Source organism: Notolepis coatsorum (genome assembly GCF_963971535.1).
Source record: "Notolepis coatsorum genome assembly, chromosome: 2".
Taxonomy (NCBI): domain Eukaryota; kingdom Metazoa; phylum Chordata; class Actinopteri; order Aulopiformes; family Paralepididae; genus Notolepis; species Notolepis coatsorum.
The window spans coordinates 186,289,522-186,306,644 of record NC_140166.1 but is presented as its reverse complement, the minus strand read 5'-3'; the positions used below and the strand labels follow the sequence as shown (position 1 = coordinate 186,306,644).

The 17,123-nt window shown below is 41.4% G+C and overlaps 1 protein-coding gene across 1 annotated transcript in view; it reads left to right on the top strand.

The window, feature by feature from the left end:
* The window catches only part of sh3gl1b (SH3-domain GRB2-like 1b), a 55,439-nt gene that overhangs the window by 14,676 nt on the left and 23,640 nt on the right, over positions 1–17,123 (top strand). The window contains exons 3-4 of the mRNA XM_084337851.1: positions 702–774; positions 3,534–3,677. Coding sequence (XP_084193977.1) covers positions 702–774; positions 3,534–3,677 — 217 coding nt within the window. The remainder of the gene's footprint in view (positions 1–701; positions 775–3,533; positions 3,678–17,123) is intronic.

Genomic DNA, 17,123 nt, shown 5'->3' with positions numbered 1-17,123 from the left:
AGTGGGCCTTCTAACCAGTCTCAGCTTGACATAGCCTGGGTTGTACAGGCTGTAGACTGCAGAGTGGGCCTTCTAACCAGTCTCAGCTTGACATAGCCTGGGTTGTACAGGCTGTATACTGCAGAGTGGGCCTTCTAACCAGTCTCAGCTTGACATAGCCTGGGTTGTACAGGCTGTAGACTGCAGAGTGGGCCTTCTAACCAGTCTCAGCTTGTAGGCGGGGCTGTCTGTGAGCATCTGGAATCCGTGTTGGTATGTAAAAGTACATACTTTTGTTGTACATGCAGTACAGAAGAGCACATATGTATTCATAATAATGCAATTACAGTATATATAGCAGCATACAAATGTGTCATTTTTAGTTAGTACATAGCCTATGGTATATTATATTTCTGCATTGCCACATGCTGTGTGGTTGAACGTTATTTCATAAGTCTGGGGTTCTGAGAGCTGAAGCTCACCCCCACCCCATTATCACAGTTTCATCTTAGATTTGATGTCATTTTATTTATTTATACAAATGCAAAACTGATACATAAATAAACATAAATGTCATTGTAAATAACAATATATTCTGAAGTGGCTTGCCTGGTTAGATAAAGTATACAAATAAATAAGAAGAATATTCTCTTGACTTGTTGCTGTGTTATTGCTGCTGTGTCTGTACTACTACAGTAATGATGTACCTATGTGTTGTGTAGAAAGTAGATGTGACCAGTAAAGCAGTGGTAGATGTCATCTCCAAAACATCAGAGTATCTTCAACCCAACCCAGGTGAGAGGATGACCCGCTTCTACCTGCCCTGACATGTACAGTACAAGTGGTGTTGCTGTTGTCCAATGCATCCAACATAATGCTTCATTATACACTGCTCAAAAGAATGAAGGGAACACTTAAACAGCACATTCTAGATCTCGATTAATTAAATATTCCAGTTGAAAATCCTTTTTAATCAGTATAACATTTAGCTATTGTAGCTGTATAGTAATAATAGCCATTATCCAAAACAACAAGAACAATATTGAATCAGGCATTGAGAACACTCAGCAAGTCAGTGGAAGAAAGGAGATGACAGGGAAGTGGTCTAACTGGAAACATCACCTTGCATATTTTTCATTAACTAAGATTATGTGCCAGGATCATGTCTCCATGTTTCTGTCACGGTTGAAAAGTTGTGACTGCTAGACCACACAAACAAAATTTACAGGGTTCCCACGGTACCTGGAAAACATGGAATACATTTTTTTCAGTTTCCAGGTATGGAAAAGTCATGGAAACTGAGCAAAAGTGAACACTTACATGGAAATAGAAACAGTTGTCCTGGAAAATTGTATTGGATGATGTGTAAAATAGTAATAAAATGAAACTATTGAGCACAGAATTAAGATGAGTTTATAAAAACCCTTTACATGTGAACAGCTTTTACTGTAGATAGAAATGGATGATCCCATGTTGTAGAACATGCTCTTGGCATCCTATATGGTATATTGGATGTTGGAATTTAATGCAGGCAACTTGGTGATATGGACTTTAAAAGTATAGTTTCGGATTGGTGGACTTCAGGAATAATAACGTTACTCGCTATCTCAATATAAGGGTCAAATACATGCATTTCCCAGCCAACACAGGAGCCTTGACATCTACAGTGAAACTTCTTATGCAAGTTTATCCTCAAATGTAAGTAGCTGTGTTTTAATTGTGTGGTAAACCTGGGTTTATCAACATTAGTTAGTAAGCAGTGCAATCTTGCTAACTAGCTAGCAGCTTGAATTTGAGTTTGTTTTGAATTTGAATTTGTTAATGATGGTTAGCAAGCACATGCAGTGCAATCTTGCTAGCCAACATTCAGCTTGCTAACTAACTAGCTAGTGTTGGCTAGCTTGCATTGCTAGCTAACTGCCAAGTGCCAATACATTTTCACATTAGGCTGTGACATTACTTCTATACTAGTTGACATGAATAGTCTAGTCTTGATCAATTTTGTAACATTCATTCTTATATCTACTTTTAGCTATTTTGTGATTTAAAAAAAAATTCTTAAAAAAAAGATGATACTACTAAATAGGAAAATTTGGGGTGAGATTTTTTTTTTTAAATCATTGATCATGCCTAGACTGATTCTATACATCTATACTGTTAAGCTAAGCTTACTAGTGGGGTTGCTGTACTGAGGAACCACAGGGGAACCAGCCTTATGTTTTCCCTTTTAGGTTAATTAATTTGATTTACAAAAGCTTTTACAGAGTAAGAGTAGGCATACTACCCCTTCTACATAAGACTCATAATCTAATAAGACTAATAATAAAGGAAAGAGGGAGGAGGAAGAGAAGAGGAGCGAAGATGAAAGAGGAGAAGAAGATGATAATAGAGTAGAGGATGACAGAGGAAAAGGGAGAAGAGTGGAGAGGAGTTGAGAAGAGTAGGAAGAGAAGACAGGAGTGGACACGAGAGGGGAGGTGTGGAGAAAAGAGGACATGATGAGATAGGAGAGGAGTGGAAGAGAGAACATAATATCAATCCCAGTGCTCATGTGTTTCAAAGTTCCAGTTAAATAAATTGTTGTTCATCTACAGCTTGTTGCATTATTTCATGCATTGATATTATCAATAAGACATAATCTCTACTCTAAGCATTTACAATGTAGACTTGACTGGCACATCTTTTAAATCAAGTAAGTAGTCAGGTGTCCTAGGGGGTGGTGTGTGTGAGGGGAGGGGGGCGCGGATGGGGGTGGAAAGCTTCAGGGGCCAATAGGGAGGTGTAGTCTGACGTCACTGGTTGTTCCACCCGTATAGGGATTTATCATTGGGAAAATGGATTATCGGCTATTGTAATAATTCTGCCGCATGGAAATTGAAAAGCTTTCAATTCTTGCACAAAATGAGTTCCCCTCTATCACTAACATTATTGTTTAAGCATTTCTTGTTGAAATTAAATTTGGCGATTTTTTTTAATGATTAATTGTGAATATTTTCACGTTGAGCTATAGATTGTGGATGAATAAGCACAGAAAGGTACACTATGCCAATGTTAATGCTTTATTTGTTTTAAACGAGACGATTTAGAAATGGTCAATGGGGAAATGCATTGTGTTCCACAGAGGGTGGAACACGAAAAACGGCAATGACGTAACCACTACACCTCCCTATAGATCATCACTTAATATGGTACCTGGAAAATCAGGAGGTAGCATGGATAAAAATGTCAAGGCAAGCGTGGGAACCCTGATTTACTGAACTACAATTACAATTGCAGTGCTGTAGTGAATGGATTTATTAATAATCCACAGGATAAATATCATCATTTGATGTTTAGTTTCTGTGCAAATTTCAATACCCAGTCCTAGAAAACGGGTTGAAATCTGGTTTACCATTGTGAAGTCGAATTGACAAATTTAGCAGACAAAGTATTTACATGCATTTGGCTGTCAGCTAGTTAATTTACCACCCTTCTATTTCACTTCTCTCCTATCTCATCTTCTCTTTTCTTCTCTCCTATTCGCACTCATCCTCCATCTCCGCATCCCTCCACAGCATCGCGGGCAAAGTTGTCCATGTTGAATACCATGTCAAAGATCCGTGGCCAGGTGAAGAATCCAGGCTATCCCCAGGCAGAAGGCTTGCTGGGGGAGTGTATGGCCAAGTATGGAAAGGAGCTGGGAGAGGAAACCAACTTTGGTATGTTCTCTCTCTCTCTCTCTCTCTCTCTCTCTCTCTCTCTCTCTCTCTCTCTCTCTCTCTCTCTCTCTCTCTCTCTCTCTCTCTCTCTCTCTCTCTCTCGCTCTCGCTCTCGCTCTCGCTCTCGCTCTCTCTCTCTCAAGGTTATTAGTCAGGGATGTGATTTCTCCGTTTTTAACCGGATTTCCGGTTTTTCTGACCTAAAATCATGATAGAAAAATATTCATAAATTATTATTATAATTTTTTTTTATTATTGAGCTTTATGTATGTTTTGATTATTTTTCCACCTGGTCTAAGCGAAACGCGAAAGCAACATTTATCAGACCTGCTATTCTTGCATAACAGATTTTCATTGGCTATCGCAAGTAACCAGGGAAGGTTACTTGCAAGCAGTGCAGCAGTCTGCCACTCAACACTACTCAAGGGAGAGCAAGCATTGTCCAGTTAATGTGAAGCTCTGTAGAAACATCAAACTCTCATGCATGAGGTACAGAAGCCAACCTAGACATAACCAAAAAGCTGAGATGGAGAAATGTCACCACCTTCATTCTCAAAATCGACCTGAGAGCAGAAGAAAAGCAAAATAGTCCATTAGTCCAACTGCAAGCAAGCAAGCAAGCAAGCAAGACTTCCAGAGGAGGCGGTTACAGGTGTTGCACAATCTGGTTGCAAAGAAGAAAAGATAAGGTCCTAACGTTAGTGTTTGAGCCAAGATGACCCCCTTTAAACAGCGTTTTACTGCAGCTCATTATAAATCGTGCCATTCCTCGCCTGGATCAATAATCAATCTGAAATCAACGCTCGTTTTTCTATGCTTCGATCGCCACCAACGGAATATGCTACACAGTACATTACAGACACACGCTCCGATCGCGGGAAAGAATTATCGGATCAACGCAAGATTGATAACATATAGTCTTTACCTTGTCTATGATGTACTGCAAAAAGAATAATCCAATTATCTGATCGCCATTCCAAATACTGATCGCGATCGTGTTTCCAACGTAATCCAGCATTGAACATGAACGGGGGGGGGGGGGGGGCCCTCGTCAAAGTATCAGTTATAACCGCTTGTCTTGCCGGAGTATTTAGATCCTGCCCGCATGCCGCAGCTCGGCCCAGACAACAATCCACATAGTTTTAAATGGAGTGCAATAGCGGCCGCAAGGCATTAGGTGGCGTATTGGACATTTGCGATCTCAGACCCATTCCCAATGATAACATCAGGCTGGATGGATGAATTATGAAGGGAAATATCGAATAAAATAAATAACGACCAAAACCCGAGAAATCTCGGGTCTGACACCCAGCGCATGGCGAGTTAAGCCGACTTATCTCGGGTTTGGCCCTGAATGAGTTAAGGCGCAATCACATCCCTGATTAGTATGTCCCAAACTGGGCAATTCATGTTACATCAGATAAATAGGAGCTCCAAAAAACACAGCAAACATACATGACAAGAAGAAGACAGACATGTACAGTACATGGTTGGTCGCAGGATCAGATCATAACAGTCAAACAAGCAACCAATGGGCGGCTACGTGGTGTAGTGGGCAAGGCGCTCGCCACGAAATGCTGGAGAGGCTGGGCTCGTCAGTTCGAGCCCAGCGCTCCACATTTGCTTTCAGTTTAGCTGGTCGTCCGTACTAATACACATTGGCCGTATTAGGGGGTGGAAAACTGATGGGTGGGGATCGGGCGTTGTGGACAGCGACTCCTACAGGTCGGTTGGTGCGCCTGCGCAGTAGAATCAGGAAGTGTCGGGGGCAGCGTGAGCCTCCCACGCGTTACTCCTCGCCACTGAGAGATCGAGCTGCGCAGGTGAAAAGATGCGACTGCTGTTACCTCAAGTACCGGAGGGGACTTGTGCTATGTATGACTTAGTCCACATTGCAGCTGGCTTGTGGGAGGCAAGAAACAGCGTCCGTGACAGGGGAGGGTTGAATTGGATGATACGAAATTGGGATGGGAGAAAATATAGAAAATGGGAGAAAAAGTGGATACAAAAAAAAACAGTCAAACAAGCAACCACAACCACCGCCCCACACACCCACCTCAAAGGCTCGAATGGAGGTAGGTATAAATGAGAATTTGTATCTATTGTTTTTAGCTGCAGGGGTCTCCAAACGTTGGCCGGAAGGCAATAATTGATACTCCGGATTTAAGGGGTGAGAGCTGTCCGCTCTAATCGATGACGCCTTCCGGAGCACCTGCTCGTCATATATATGACCCAGACAGCTGAATTGTACCCCCACAATCTTGCTAGCCCCCCTCACAATCCCATTAAGGGCATTATTTTGTTTAATGCCAAGGTTTCCATACCAACAAATGGCAGCCAAGGAAACAATAGACTCTATGAAGGCCCTATAGAACAAGATAATCAAGGACTTATCCACCTGAAATTTGACTAGCTTCCTTAGACAGAAGAGGCACTGCTGACCTTTCTTACAGACCATTTCAGTGTTAAAATCAAATTTCAGACGATTGTCAATAATGGATGGAACCGAGATATTTATAAGTGGTCACCAAATCCACTGTCTGGCCATTAATGACACTACTCTGAGGAGCTAGTGAAGATCGTCTAAAATCAATGCACATGTCTTTAGTCTTTGTGACATTTAGTTGTAGAAATGCCTCTTCGCACCAGGAAACAAAGTAATCTACAACTGGGCCATGGCTGGCCTCATTGTCACTCAGGAGACTAACAATTACAGAATCATCTGCAAATTTGACGATGTGACTATTTGCATGTTGACTTCTACAGTCATTAGTAGTAGTAGTAGTAGTAGTAGTAGTAGTAGTAGTAGTAGTAGTAGTAGTAGTAGTAGTAGTAGTTTATTGTCACGAATAAAGTACAGGTACATTACAGTGAGATGCTTGGTTCATAGTAATAATGGCACACATAAATTTCACACCGATATGGGCATTTGATGATACATGCAGGACTAAGTCTTGAGACAACGTATGTGTATCACCACTGCCATTTCCACGGCGCGGAACATTAGTATACAGGATATACAAGAGTGGGGAAAGAACACAACCTTGGGGTGAGCCAGTGGATGATGTTAGTACACCAGACAATTCCCCATTCACCTGTGCCCTCTGGGTTCTATTTGTGAGGAAATCAAGAACCCAACCAATAATACCAGAGTCTAAGCCAAAGTTGTTTTAAAATAATTCAACTAGTATGTGTTAAAGGCTGATGAGAAGTCAATTAAAATAGGGCCTAGCTGTTCTGCACAGACAGTAAGCAGACGGCCACCTATGTTGTCTGGACCTGGACTTTTCTTAGGTTTACAGTCTAGGGATGCTCGATATTGTCTTTTTTACCTATACCGATATTGTCCAACTCTTAATTTCCGATACCGATATCAACCGATACCGATATATGCAGGGTTCCCCCCCCCCAAAAAACGGAATAATTTCAGGTAATTAACATTACATATCTCTTGTTGTGGAATTAACACAACATTATGCATACTTTTCACAATAAATAAAATCTGAATTTGTTCTTACTTGCTTGCATGGGTAAATAAAGGTTATAGAAATGTAAAAAATTAAAATTAAATAAAAAAATAAATAAAAAATTTGAAAACCGATACCGATATTTTCCGATATCACATTTTAATACCGATATCGGCCGATAATATCGGTAGGCCGATAATATCGGACATCCCTAGTTTACACCTTTTAAAACACCTGGTCACACTATGGTCATCAAATGAGATCATGAACCTCAGACGTCACCAACCCTGTCCTAAGCTCAGAGTGTTTCTCTGTAAATCATGCACATCAAATCTGGTGTAGAACTCATTAAATTCATCTGCTAGCTGTAGATCTGAATTATAGCCACTAAGCTGTATATTAGTCCTACCCTCTTCCTTAAGCCCTACAATAGTTTTCATACTACTCCAGGCAGAGCCCAGATTATTCATCCTGAGCTGATTTTCTATTTCGTCTTTGTACCTCATTTTTCCAGCCCTGATTTCTTGTTTGATCTCTTTCTCTACATTGTGCATCTCTATAAGGTTCCCTTCTCTAAATGCCTTTTCCTTTTTATGCAATAGCCCTGAGACTTTGATATCCATGGCTTGCTGTTAGGATACATCTTAACAGTTTTTACAGGGATTATCGTATTCTCACAATAAGATATCCAGCTACAAATAACATCAGGACAATGTCACTACATGACTCTTTTGAACATATCCTAATCAGTGCAGTCCAAACAACCCTGTAGAGACAGACAGGCATCATCATTCCAGTCCTTTAACACTTTGAGGACCGGCCACGAGTTAACTCGGGTTTCGGTGCCATGCGTTGAAGTTGTTATTGTTTTATTCCATATTAATAACCGAATCAACATCCCCCATCGACTCTGCAGATCTACCCGCCTCTGTGAAATTGGCGACATGCAATACCGGCCAGATCCTCTTATTAGGGGCGCCATCGCTCCACTGCAGTATCATTGTGAGCGAATGGGAAAAACATTTATTTTACTGTCTAGGGGCGTTTCATATTAGCCTGATCCCAAACAAAGGGCCTGCACCGTTGATCACGTTTCGATTAGCAGATTTCAGCCTGGAATAATGGGATTTATGATCGGCCAATGGACATATCGATCTACCAGATGCCGATCGATAAGGGTGAAATGCTGCCGGCTATCACATGGGCTGACGGTAAGACATAATTAACCTAAATTATAGCCGGATTGGAGCTTGTTGTGAAGCGCAAGCAATCGATCAGTGAATGTGGCTAATTGCACGGACACTCTATTGCTAATCAATAATACTAATCGGCGTCCCCCGCCGCCCCCATTTCATCCATAGATGCTCTGGAATAGTCCGGATGATAAGCAGTTTGTTTTATTTCATTCTAATATATACAACAGAAATGCCGTTCAATATAACGTTAGTAGCCTTTAGCACCATAACTAGCTTCCCAGAAAATATATGAGACGAAAAGTGCGATAAACCTTATATTCACGGCGCTATAAAATGACAACCAACCGATGGATTTTTTTTCTTCTTTAAGCCATTATGAAGGGACTGTTTATGCGCTCAAGTGACAATGAGAATGGACAGATAGCAATACTATAAAGTATAGATATAGCTGTACAAAGTCACATCGGTTTGTTGACAAACCTTGGTCCTCCAGCACCATATTAGACGGCTCCGGCCCGGTCCTCAAAGTGTTAAGGCCTTGTTGAATGCCGATGGGTTGTCTCTATTTATCTCGGGTCACTTACTCGAGATATAACCCTGTGGCCGCCCGATATCCCCCAGCGAGGTGCTAAACTCGCTAAGTTCTCGGGTCAATTCCTATTTCTATCACGCTTACTTCATAGTCACTAGTTAGTTATATCCAGTTGATATGAAATATAAGCATAGAAGAGTTGTTGACCTCTTCTTTGTTTGTAATAAACCGAATGTATGTCTGGGAGAACTCTTTTGCCTATAATAATAATAATATTATTATCATTATCATTATCATCATTATTATCATCATTTTACGAAAGGCCGGTAATGCTAATCATTTGTAAGCCTGATGATATTACTACTCTTTTAATAAGTATTATTACTGCTAATAGTGTAATATTAGCGTACTAACACTAACAATCATTTGCAAGCCCCATAGCCCCTTATCAGTTCGACAGGTCCATCAATCCGTGGCCACCGATCGTCCGGCCCTGCAGTGGCGAGACTCTGTTTCCCACAAACCCAATGGAGCCCGTCGAACACAGTGGCTACCGGCACTTGCAAACAACAAACAGTGAAACTAAGCATTACTACTGACAATAGTATACATATATATTATATCCTTTATATAACTTTAGCTGAAAAGCAGTAACCAGCAATTGATTCAATCTGCATAGCTTCCAGAATATAGCTATACCGTTTTACCTCAGATGAGAGCAGGGCGAGGCCAGCGTCGTGACACATTGCGATAGAAAGCAGTCCACGAATTCAATAGGTATTATAACAAAGTTGTTTTAATTAGAAAAAGCAAGTTACAAAGAGACTGCATTGGAAATGTCCAATTCAGTAAAAGTAAGTATAAAACAAAGCATCTCTCTCTTAGCATAGCATAGCCTCTAAAAAACAAAGCTTTGTCCTAAGGACTCCACTCTGAAAAATAGACAGATTCTGTTCCATACAACGCTCAACAGTATCTGACGCTATAAGAATGGTGTCTGAAGTCTAAAAATGAAAAACTGACTCGTCAAGACTGGAGCAGTCACTTATATACAGGTCCGGCATCATATCAAGACCTCTTACTATTGGTCTAAATACAGTGATGTCATAGTGATGTCATTCTACCAGCCAATCAACACATAACACACTCCTCCCCTTTCCAGCCGTTACTGTAACTGAGAGAGTAATAGATTTCTTCGTGCTGGGAAAAACCCTATGTCTTCATCTGTTATCTAGTAAGCTAGCAGGGTCCCACAAGGTCATAGACACATTCCTACAGCGTCCAGCATTATTGAATGAAACAATTGCCCTGCTGTAATATACAGTACATGGTCCTTCTAGCATGAATAGCCTAATACGCTTATATATATATATATATATACAGATATATACGGATATATATATATATACATGTACAATACAGTACTCATATACATTGGTGGATATGTTTTACACATCATATCATCATTCTCCCTCTGCTTCTCCCTCTGCTTCTGTCAAGGTCAGCGCTCTGTGACCACATTCCTGGCTTTACTAGCAGTAAGAGAAGAGGCCCATTCCATTCTCCAGGACTACACAAGATATTGTAGTTTGCACAAGTTACTGTTTTAGAGTCTATAGTTTATAGTTCTTACAGTTTTACACAAGTGGGAGGAAGAATACACAGACATTCTTCATAATCACTGACGCTTAAGTCATCTCTTAACATATGCTTAGATTTAAAACAGATATATACAATAAACATATGCTTAATCCTTTATATCCTACAATTGACAGGGAGAACAGGATGTCATAATACAAAGTGTCACTAGTTGTTTGTGGCACTTCAACAGGCCTCTACATGCTACAGCAACTGCGAAGCAACTGTAACACAACATCGGCAAAGCACTCTGCCTTTATGCTTCTGCAACATCGACGCGCAGCCTATGCAACATTGTACCCCGGATGTAGCTAGGTTCCCTAGATAGATGAAACTTCCCTTCTCAACTCAACCAACCCATTGATAACAAGCAGAAAAAGAAACATCATTTTTACTTCCGGTCGGGGGGTTTCAAAATAAAAGAGCGACGTCTAAAAGCACCGTAAATACATTTATTTTGTACATTATCTAACGTTAACACGAACCTAAACTAATCTAAAGTTAGTTTAGGTTCGTGTTAACGTTAGATAATGTACAAAATAAACGTATTTCCGGTGCTTTTAGACGTCGCTCTTATATTTAGAAATCCCCTGACCGGAAGTATTTGTGATGTATTCTGCTTGTGTAACTTCTGTGTTTGTTGGTGTCTGTAGATCGTTGGTGAACAACTAACTTTAGGTTCGTTTTAACGTTAGCTAGCAGCAGGGATGGACGCCTTTGTGCAAATGCAGGCAGCTACAGGCACTCGAGGTTGAGGAAGAGCTGCTGAATTTAATCGGCAGGAGAGAGAGCTCGTCAAAGCCGGATATATCCCTGTGGCTGTGGTTGTAGGCACGAAAATGCAGCTCGAACTACCTGTTATATTAAATTAATTGATTGCTGTTTAACTTGTCCGTGTCCAGTCCTTTCGATTAGCCCCACCGTTCATTGTAAACAATGATGCATGTAATTATATTAACGTTACTGTGTGTTGTTGTAGCTATGTTAATAAATTCTGAATGGCATTAACGTTAGTTGGGTATGATAGCATTGAATAGCATCAACGCTAGCTGGCTGGCTACAACAAATTATCACAAGCTGGCATCGTAAAATATCAACACCAGCCATGGGAACACTGTTTACTAAATTGTGGAGGCTTTTAATCGTCAAGGTAAGATGATTTGAAGGCGTATGCTATGGAAGTCCCCTGCGGCTCCACTTTGTTGAAATGTACATAACTAGGGCTATAGGATAACCACCGGTTAATTTGCGATTTTTTATTGGTTTGTCATGACAAACCAATTACATAATCCAACATATGTGTAAGAAACTAACATATTCCAGTTAACGGTATATATTTTTAATGATTCGTTACGGCGAAATCAATACTTCCATTTGTATAAATTACATTAACTCGAGGATAGTATTCCTGCCTGCGGGACCAATATTATTCTATGACAGCCCCGCCCCCATTTGCTAACCAACCAATCACTGCTACGCAACATCAACACAACGGTTGTTCAGATTAGATTTTGGGGAGAGGTACGCAACATCCTCACAACACACTCTACAACAGTGATTCCCAACCTGGGGTCCGCCAGACCACAGATGATTTGAGGTCCTTTTTTTCTTTTCTTTTTTTTCTTTTTTTCAGAGAAATATTTAATTAGCATATTTTTATCATCAGAAGCATGAATAGTCTCTCCACTACAATAAAAAATAAAGATAAATAAATAAACATCTAGACATGATTTTTGAACGTTAACAGTAGGCTACCGGGTAGCCGCTAAAACGCGAATCAGTTGACTGTATCACTTTCCGTAGCTAGCCTAGCACGCTAGTTAACTTTCTCGGCTCGTCTGCAGTCAGCCGCCAGAGGCGAAAATGTGTGACAAACGAAAAGGAGATGACGGCAGCTCATCTGCAAAAAAAGTTAGGACCTACAGCAATCGCGAAAATTACATCACCATGGGCTTCACTGAGGGACCAGACAAACGACCTGAGTGTGTGATTTGTGGAGAAAAGTTGGCAAACTCGAGCCTGAAGCCCAGCAAGCTGAAGAGACATCAGGCGTCTAAGCACCCAGAAACCGTTGGGAAGGATCCAGACTTTTTTCGGAGGAAAGAACAGTCTCTCAAGGCGAACAAGCCCGTTGATGTTAGAGTAGCGTGGAGCAGGGGTGGCAGTGATTTACAGAAGGCTACCGAAGCCTCCTTTGAGTGTTCGCTTTTAATTGCAAAAGCAAAGAAACCGCACAATATTGGCGAGCAGCTCATCAAACCAGCCTGCATCAAAATGGTTTAGAAACTGTGCGGCCCACAGGTGGCGGATAAACTAAAATCAGTACCACTCTCGAACAATGTAGTGAAAGACCGAATTGATAAGATGTCAAGTGATTGCGAGCAGCAGCTGTCAGAAAAGCTTAGAAAGGGTCCATTTGCCATACAACTTGATGAAACTACAACTGTCGCAGACAAGGCTGTGCTCATCGTTTATGTGCAGTATATCGAAAATGAGGATCTGAAGCAGGACATTCTCATGTCAGTCAACCTTACTACCACCACTCGAGGTGAGGATATTTTTACTGCAGTGGATTCTTACTTCATTCAACATAAATGCAAACCGTTCACCATTAGGGCCTGATTTGAGAGGATGAATACAGGATTTGAATATTGGCCAACATTTTGAAATACATATGGTGCAAGATGAGATTTGTTGATTGAAGGCACAAGTCAAAGAAGCATAGTGGGTCTAATTATGATGCATATGCCTGTGTATAAGCAGTTTGTTATTAAAATGACAAAAAAAAGTATTAAAATGACAAAAAAAATGTATTTTATGGTATTTTATTAGGAGGGGGGTCCAGGAATTTCATCAGAGATGTTTGGGGGTCCCTGGGGGAAAAAAGGTTGGGAACCCCTGCTCTACAAGACCCTCTGCCAGATGTTGCGTTGAAGTCGCGCTGATGTTGTGTTGCAGTTGCGTTGCTGTAGCATGTAGAGGCCTTTACCCGGATAGTCTGTACCTTTTCCCTTTTCAACACTGTGCGATATACAGCGATGAGATGCACACAGTTGTGATCAGATGATCCCAAGGGGTGGAGCGAGATGGATTTATAAGCATCCTTAACACTTTGGATGCCCAACCCGAGTTTTCTCGGGTTTACCCCCGCGGATTGAATATTTGTTTTTTCTCGTTTTTTTAATTTTTTATTAGCGATCTGAATTCATATTTCATCAACCGAGTCTACCGTTGGTAAATCAGCCACTCCAGGCGCTCAGATGTGAAAAAAGCGCCCCCTATCGTCTCCCAGATGGTAATTCACCCTTTTGGATTGGACTCAGTGAAAAGGCATGAGAGAAGAAAATACGGATTCCACATTTTACTTCTCACGCATGTGACCGGAGTCGATCAGCTTCATTCTGGACCCTCAGAGCAGCGGGGATTATGTGTTGTACAGTATACGCGGTGGATCAATAAAAGGATAGATTTTCGGAATGGCGATCAGGAATTGGAATAATCCATTTGGATACCATCTGATCTCAGGTAAGGAATCTATTTGACCAGTATTAGGATAATCAGACCCGTTTTCACAGAGATATAAGCTTTTTCTTTTTTTTGTGATATGGCTGTTTGACTCTAAGAGCGATCAGGAACTGAGAGAATCGATTTTCAGCGCGCGGCACTAGCGTGCACACGTACACATATACTATAGATAATCGAGCGTTTATTTGAAAATGATTCATAAATAGGCAGACAATTGACAACGTTCTAGAATATTACAGTACGGGGCGATTATCATGGAATCCTCTTTTTTTTTCTCGTGAAAACGAGGGGTTTTCTAAATGCTATGAAACGGAAATGAACCGATAAAAAAACAATCTGCTTCGACAATGTTGACTGAAAATAGGTCATTGATAATGCGACGGGCAGATTAGACACAATATAATTTAAAACATAGATTAGGCGATATTAATGCTAACATTGAAGTGGATGTGGGCATTCAAGCACGAAATGTGTGCCCCCTGCTGGGCATTCAAAGTGTTAATGTTTCCATAACACAAGTCCAGTATGTTTTTATCCCTGGTGGGGCATGTGACGTACTGGTAAAAGTCTCTCAGAGTATTCGACAATGTACAGTGATTCATGTCTCCAAGAACAATATTAGGGGCAGCATCAGGAGATATAGATTGAAGCCTCTTGAGTTGCTTGGTGAATCAGTTCACATGCATTACTCTTGTTTGCCCTCGGATGGATAGACACAAGAGTGACAAACAGCTGGGGGAATTCGTGTGGCAGATAACGTGGGCGTAGTGAGACAGAGAGCAGCTCCAGATCAGCTGTGCAGATCCTCTCTCTGACGATCACATTTTTACACTCGTTTATGTATAAGCACACACCCCCGCCCGTCAACTTGTCCGTGCTGTCAGCGTCTCTATCCAGCCGGATAGGCACACCGAATCAATCAATCCTTAGTTCCCCGTCCTTGTCTCTATCTTCCAGGAAGGTTTCCGTAATCGCCAAGATGCACGCATTTCTAAAAAGGAACGTACGTTTCCTCCAGATGTAGAAGAAACTCTCTGCCGTACTGGATCCGTGCAGGGAGATTTGAGGATGGAAAAAAGTCCTCGATACTCCGCGCCAGGTGACATACAAGCCACAACAATAGCAGTGGTGAGATTCATGTTGAACAATCACGACATAAAGCGTTGCTATTGTTTAATCAAGTTGTTCCCAAGTCACTCAACTTAACTGCTTAACTTGATCCTGTGACAACAAAGAACGTAGACCCACAATAAACATAATTTTAAAAATGAACATTTTCCTCTTCAGTAGCTCTTTAATTGGTATCTGTGTGTGTGTCATAGTGGGTTGGAGGAGCGTATGCGTACTTAATTCTGGGGTGTGTCATTATGGTTTTGGAGTGTGTGGGGGTGTGTCTGGCAGTCTGTCTGTGGTGTAGTTGTGATGGTCAGTGGTTACTTGTGATAGATGGCTCTAGAATGATTTAGGGCGTGTCCACACCAGCTTTGTTTAGTCCGGTTGAACCGAACCCTGGAGGGTTTACCTCCGCCTGTTTGGTCTCGGTCCTTCTCCATGTGAACCCTGGAGCAGTTCGTTTTGTAAAATCAAACCGAACCAAAGGCAGGAAAAGACCAGAGAAATCGATCATGTAATGAAGCTGATTGGGACGTTTTTGTTGACATTTCCTGTATATTTCCAAATGTGTGATTTTTCATCATCATAACGTTACTATTGTCACAGCTGGTATTGTTCAACGTAGCCAAATAATGTTGTGATATTAAACAAATACCTTGCATGCATAATTAAGGTGACAGTAGCCTAGTCAGTGATGCATAATTAATTACCAACAGTAATAATGTGTCTGTCTGCTTGAGTGTTTGGAGTCGTTGCCGTGCTGCGTGGCTCCTTTAGCGTGGCTGCAGGTCCTGGGCGTGACCTGTCATTCCTCCGAGTTTGGGGGTGGGGGCGTGGGGTTTGCTGGTTTCCTCGTGATGGCGAGGTCGTCGGGACCGGGGGAGATGGGGTGGCACGCGGGCTGTTTGTGTTTTCCTTCTATCATGACATGCTTTATGAGGGTGTGTGTCTTGGATGGGGATGTGGTGGGGATTGATGTGTGGGGTGTTTGGGGGACTGGCTGTTCCGGGGGGGTTCACATGCCTTAAGTTTGAGCAACACTGTACTTATTGTACTTATTTTATGCCTATTCTTATGTCTGCACGTTCTACGTTGCACTACTTTTATTGTCTTTTATCAATATTCTTATGTCTGCACTTTATGCATTGCTTTTATTCCATCAACTGTATGCACATTTTATGCCTATGTTAACTCATTCTGCGCCAACAGCGCCCTCTGCTGATAGCCCTTTCCGTGCCAGCGCTTTAGTCAATGGGAGGACGGGGACATTTGCGAACGCTTAAACTATATCTTAAATTATGGCTATGGGTCTAATACACCCGTCGCTTATCAATGACTTGCTTGCAGTCAACATGTATGAAACGGATTGTTTTTTCATTGGTACATTTCCGTTTTATACCGTTTTGAATACGGGTATAGTTTTGGAGATTTCTAGTAATTCCAGAGAAATCCGCGATAATAGCCTTTTAGTGGAATACACAAAACAGGTTGTCATTTTTCGGCTGATTTATTAATCGTTTTCAAATAAACGCTAGATTATCGATAGTATATGTGTCCTTATGCACGCTAGAGAAGCGGGCTGAAAAATCGATTATCCATGACTTGGTCAGCGCTAACGTCACACACACACACACACACACACACACACACACGCGCTCCGATGGTGGAGAAAGGAACATCTGATTAACCCAAGACTGGTAAAATAGAGTCCTTACCTCACATCAGATGTTCTGCAAAAAGATTAATCCAATTCCTGATCGCCATTCAAATTATTGATAGCGTTTATTGATCCAACGTTATAGTCCAAAACACATAATCGACCCTGCTCCCAGCCTCGCCAGTGAATGTGGTAACACGATACTGCTTGCCCGAGAAGGGAAACCCCGGACCGGAGTTTTTTTTCTGATGCACAGTCCCACCCAATCCAATCCAATGATGTGCAATACCATCCGGAAGACGAGAGGCGGCGGTATTT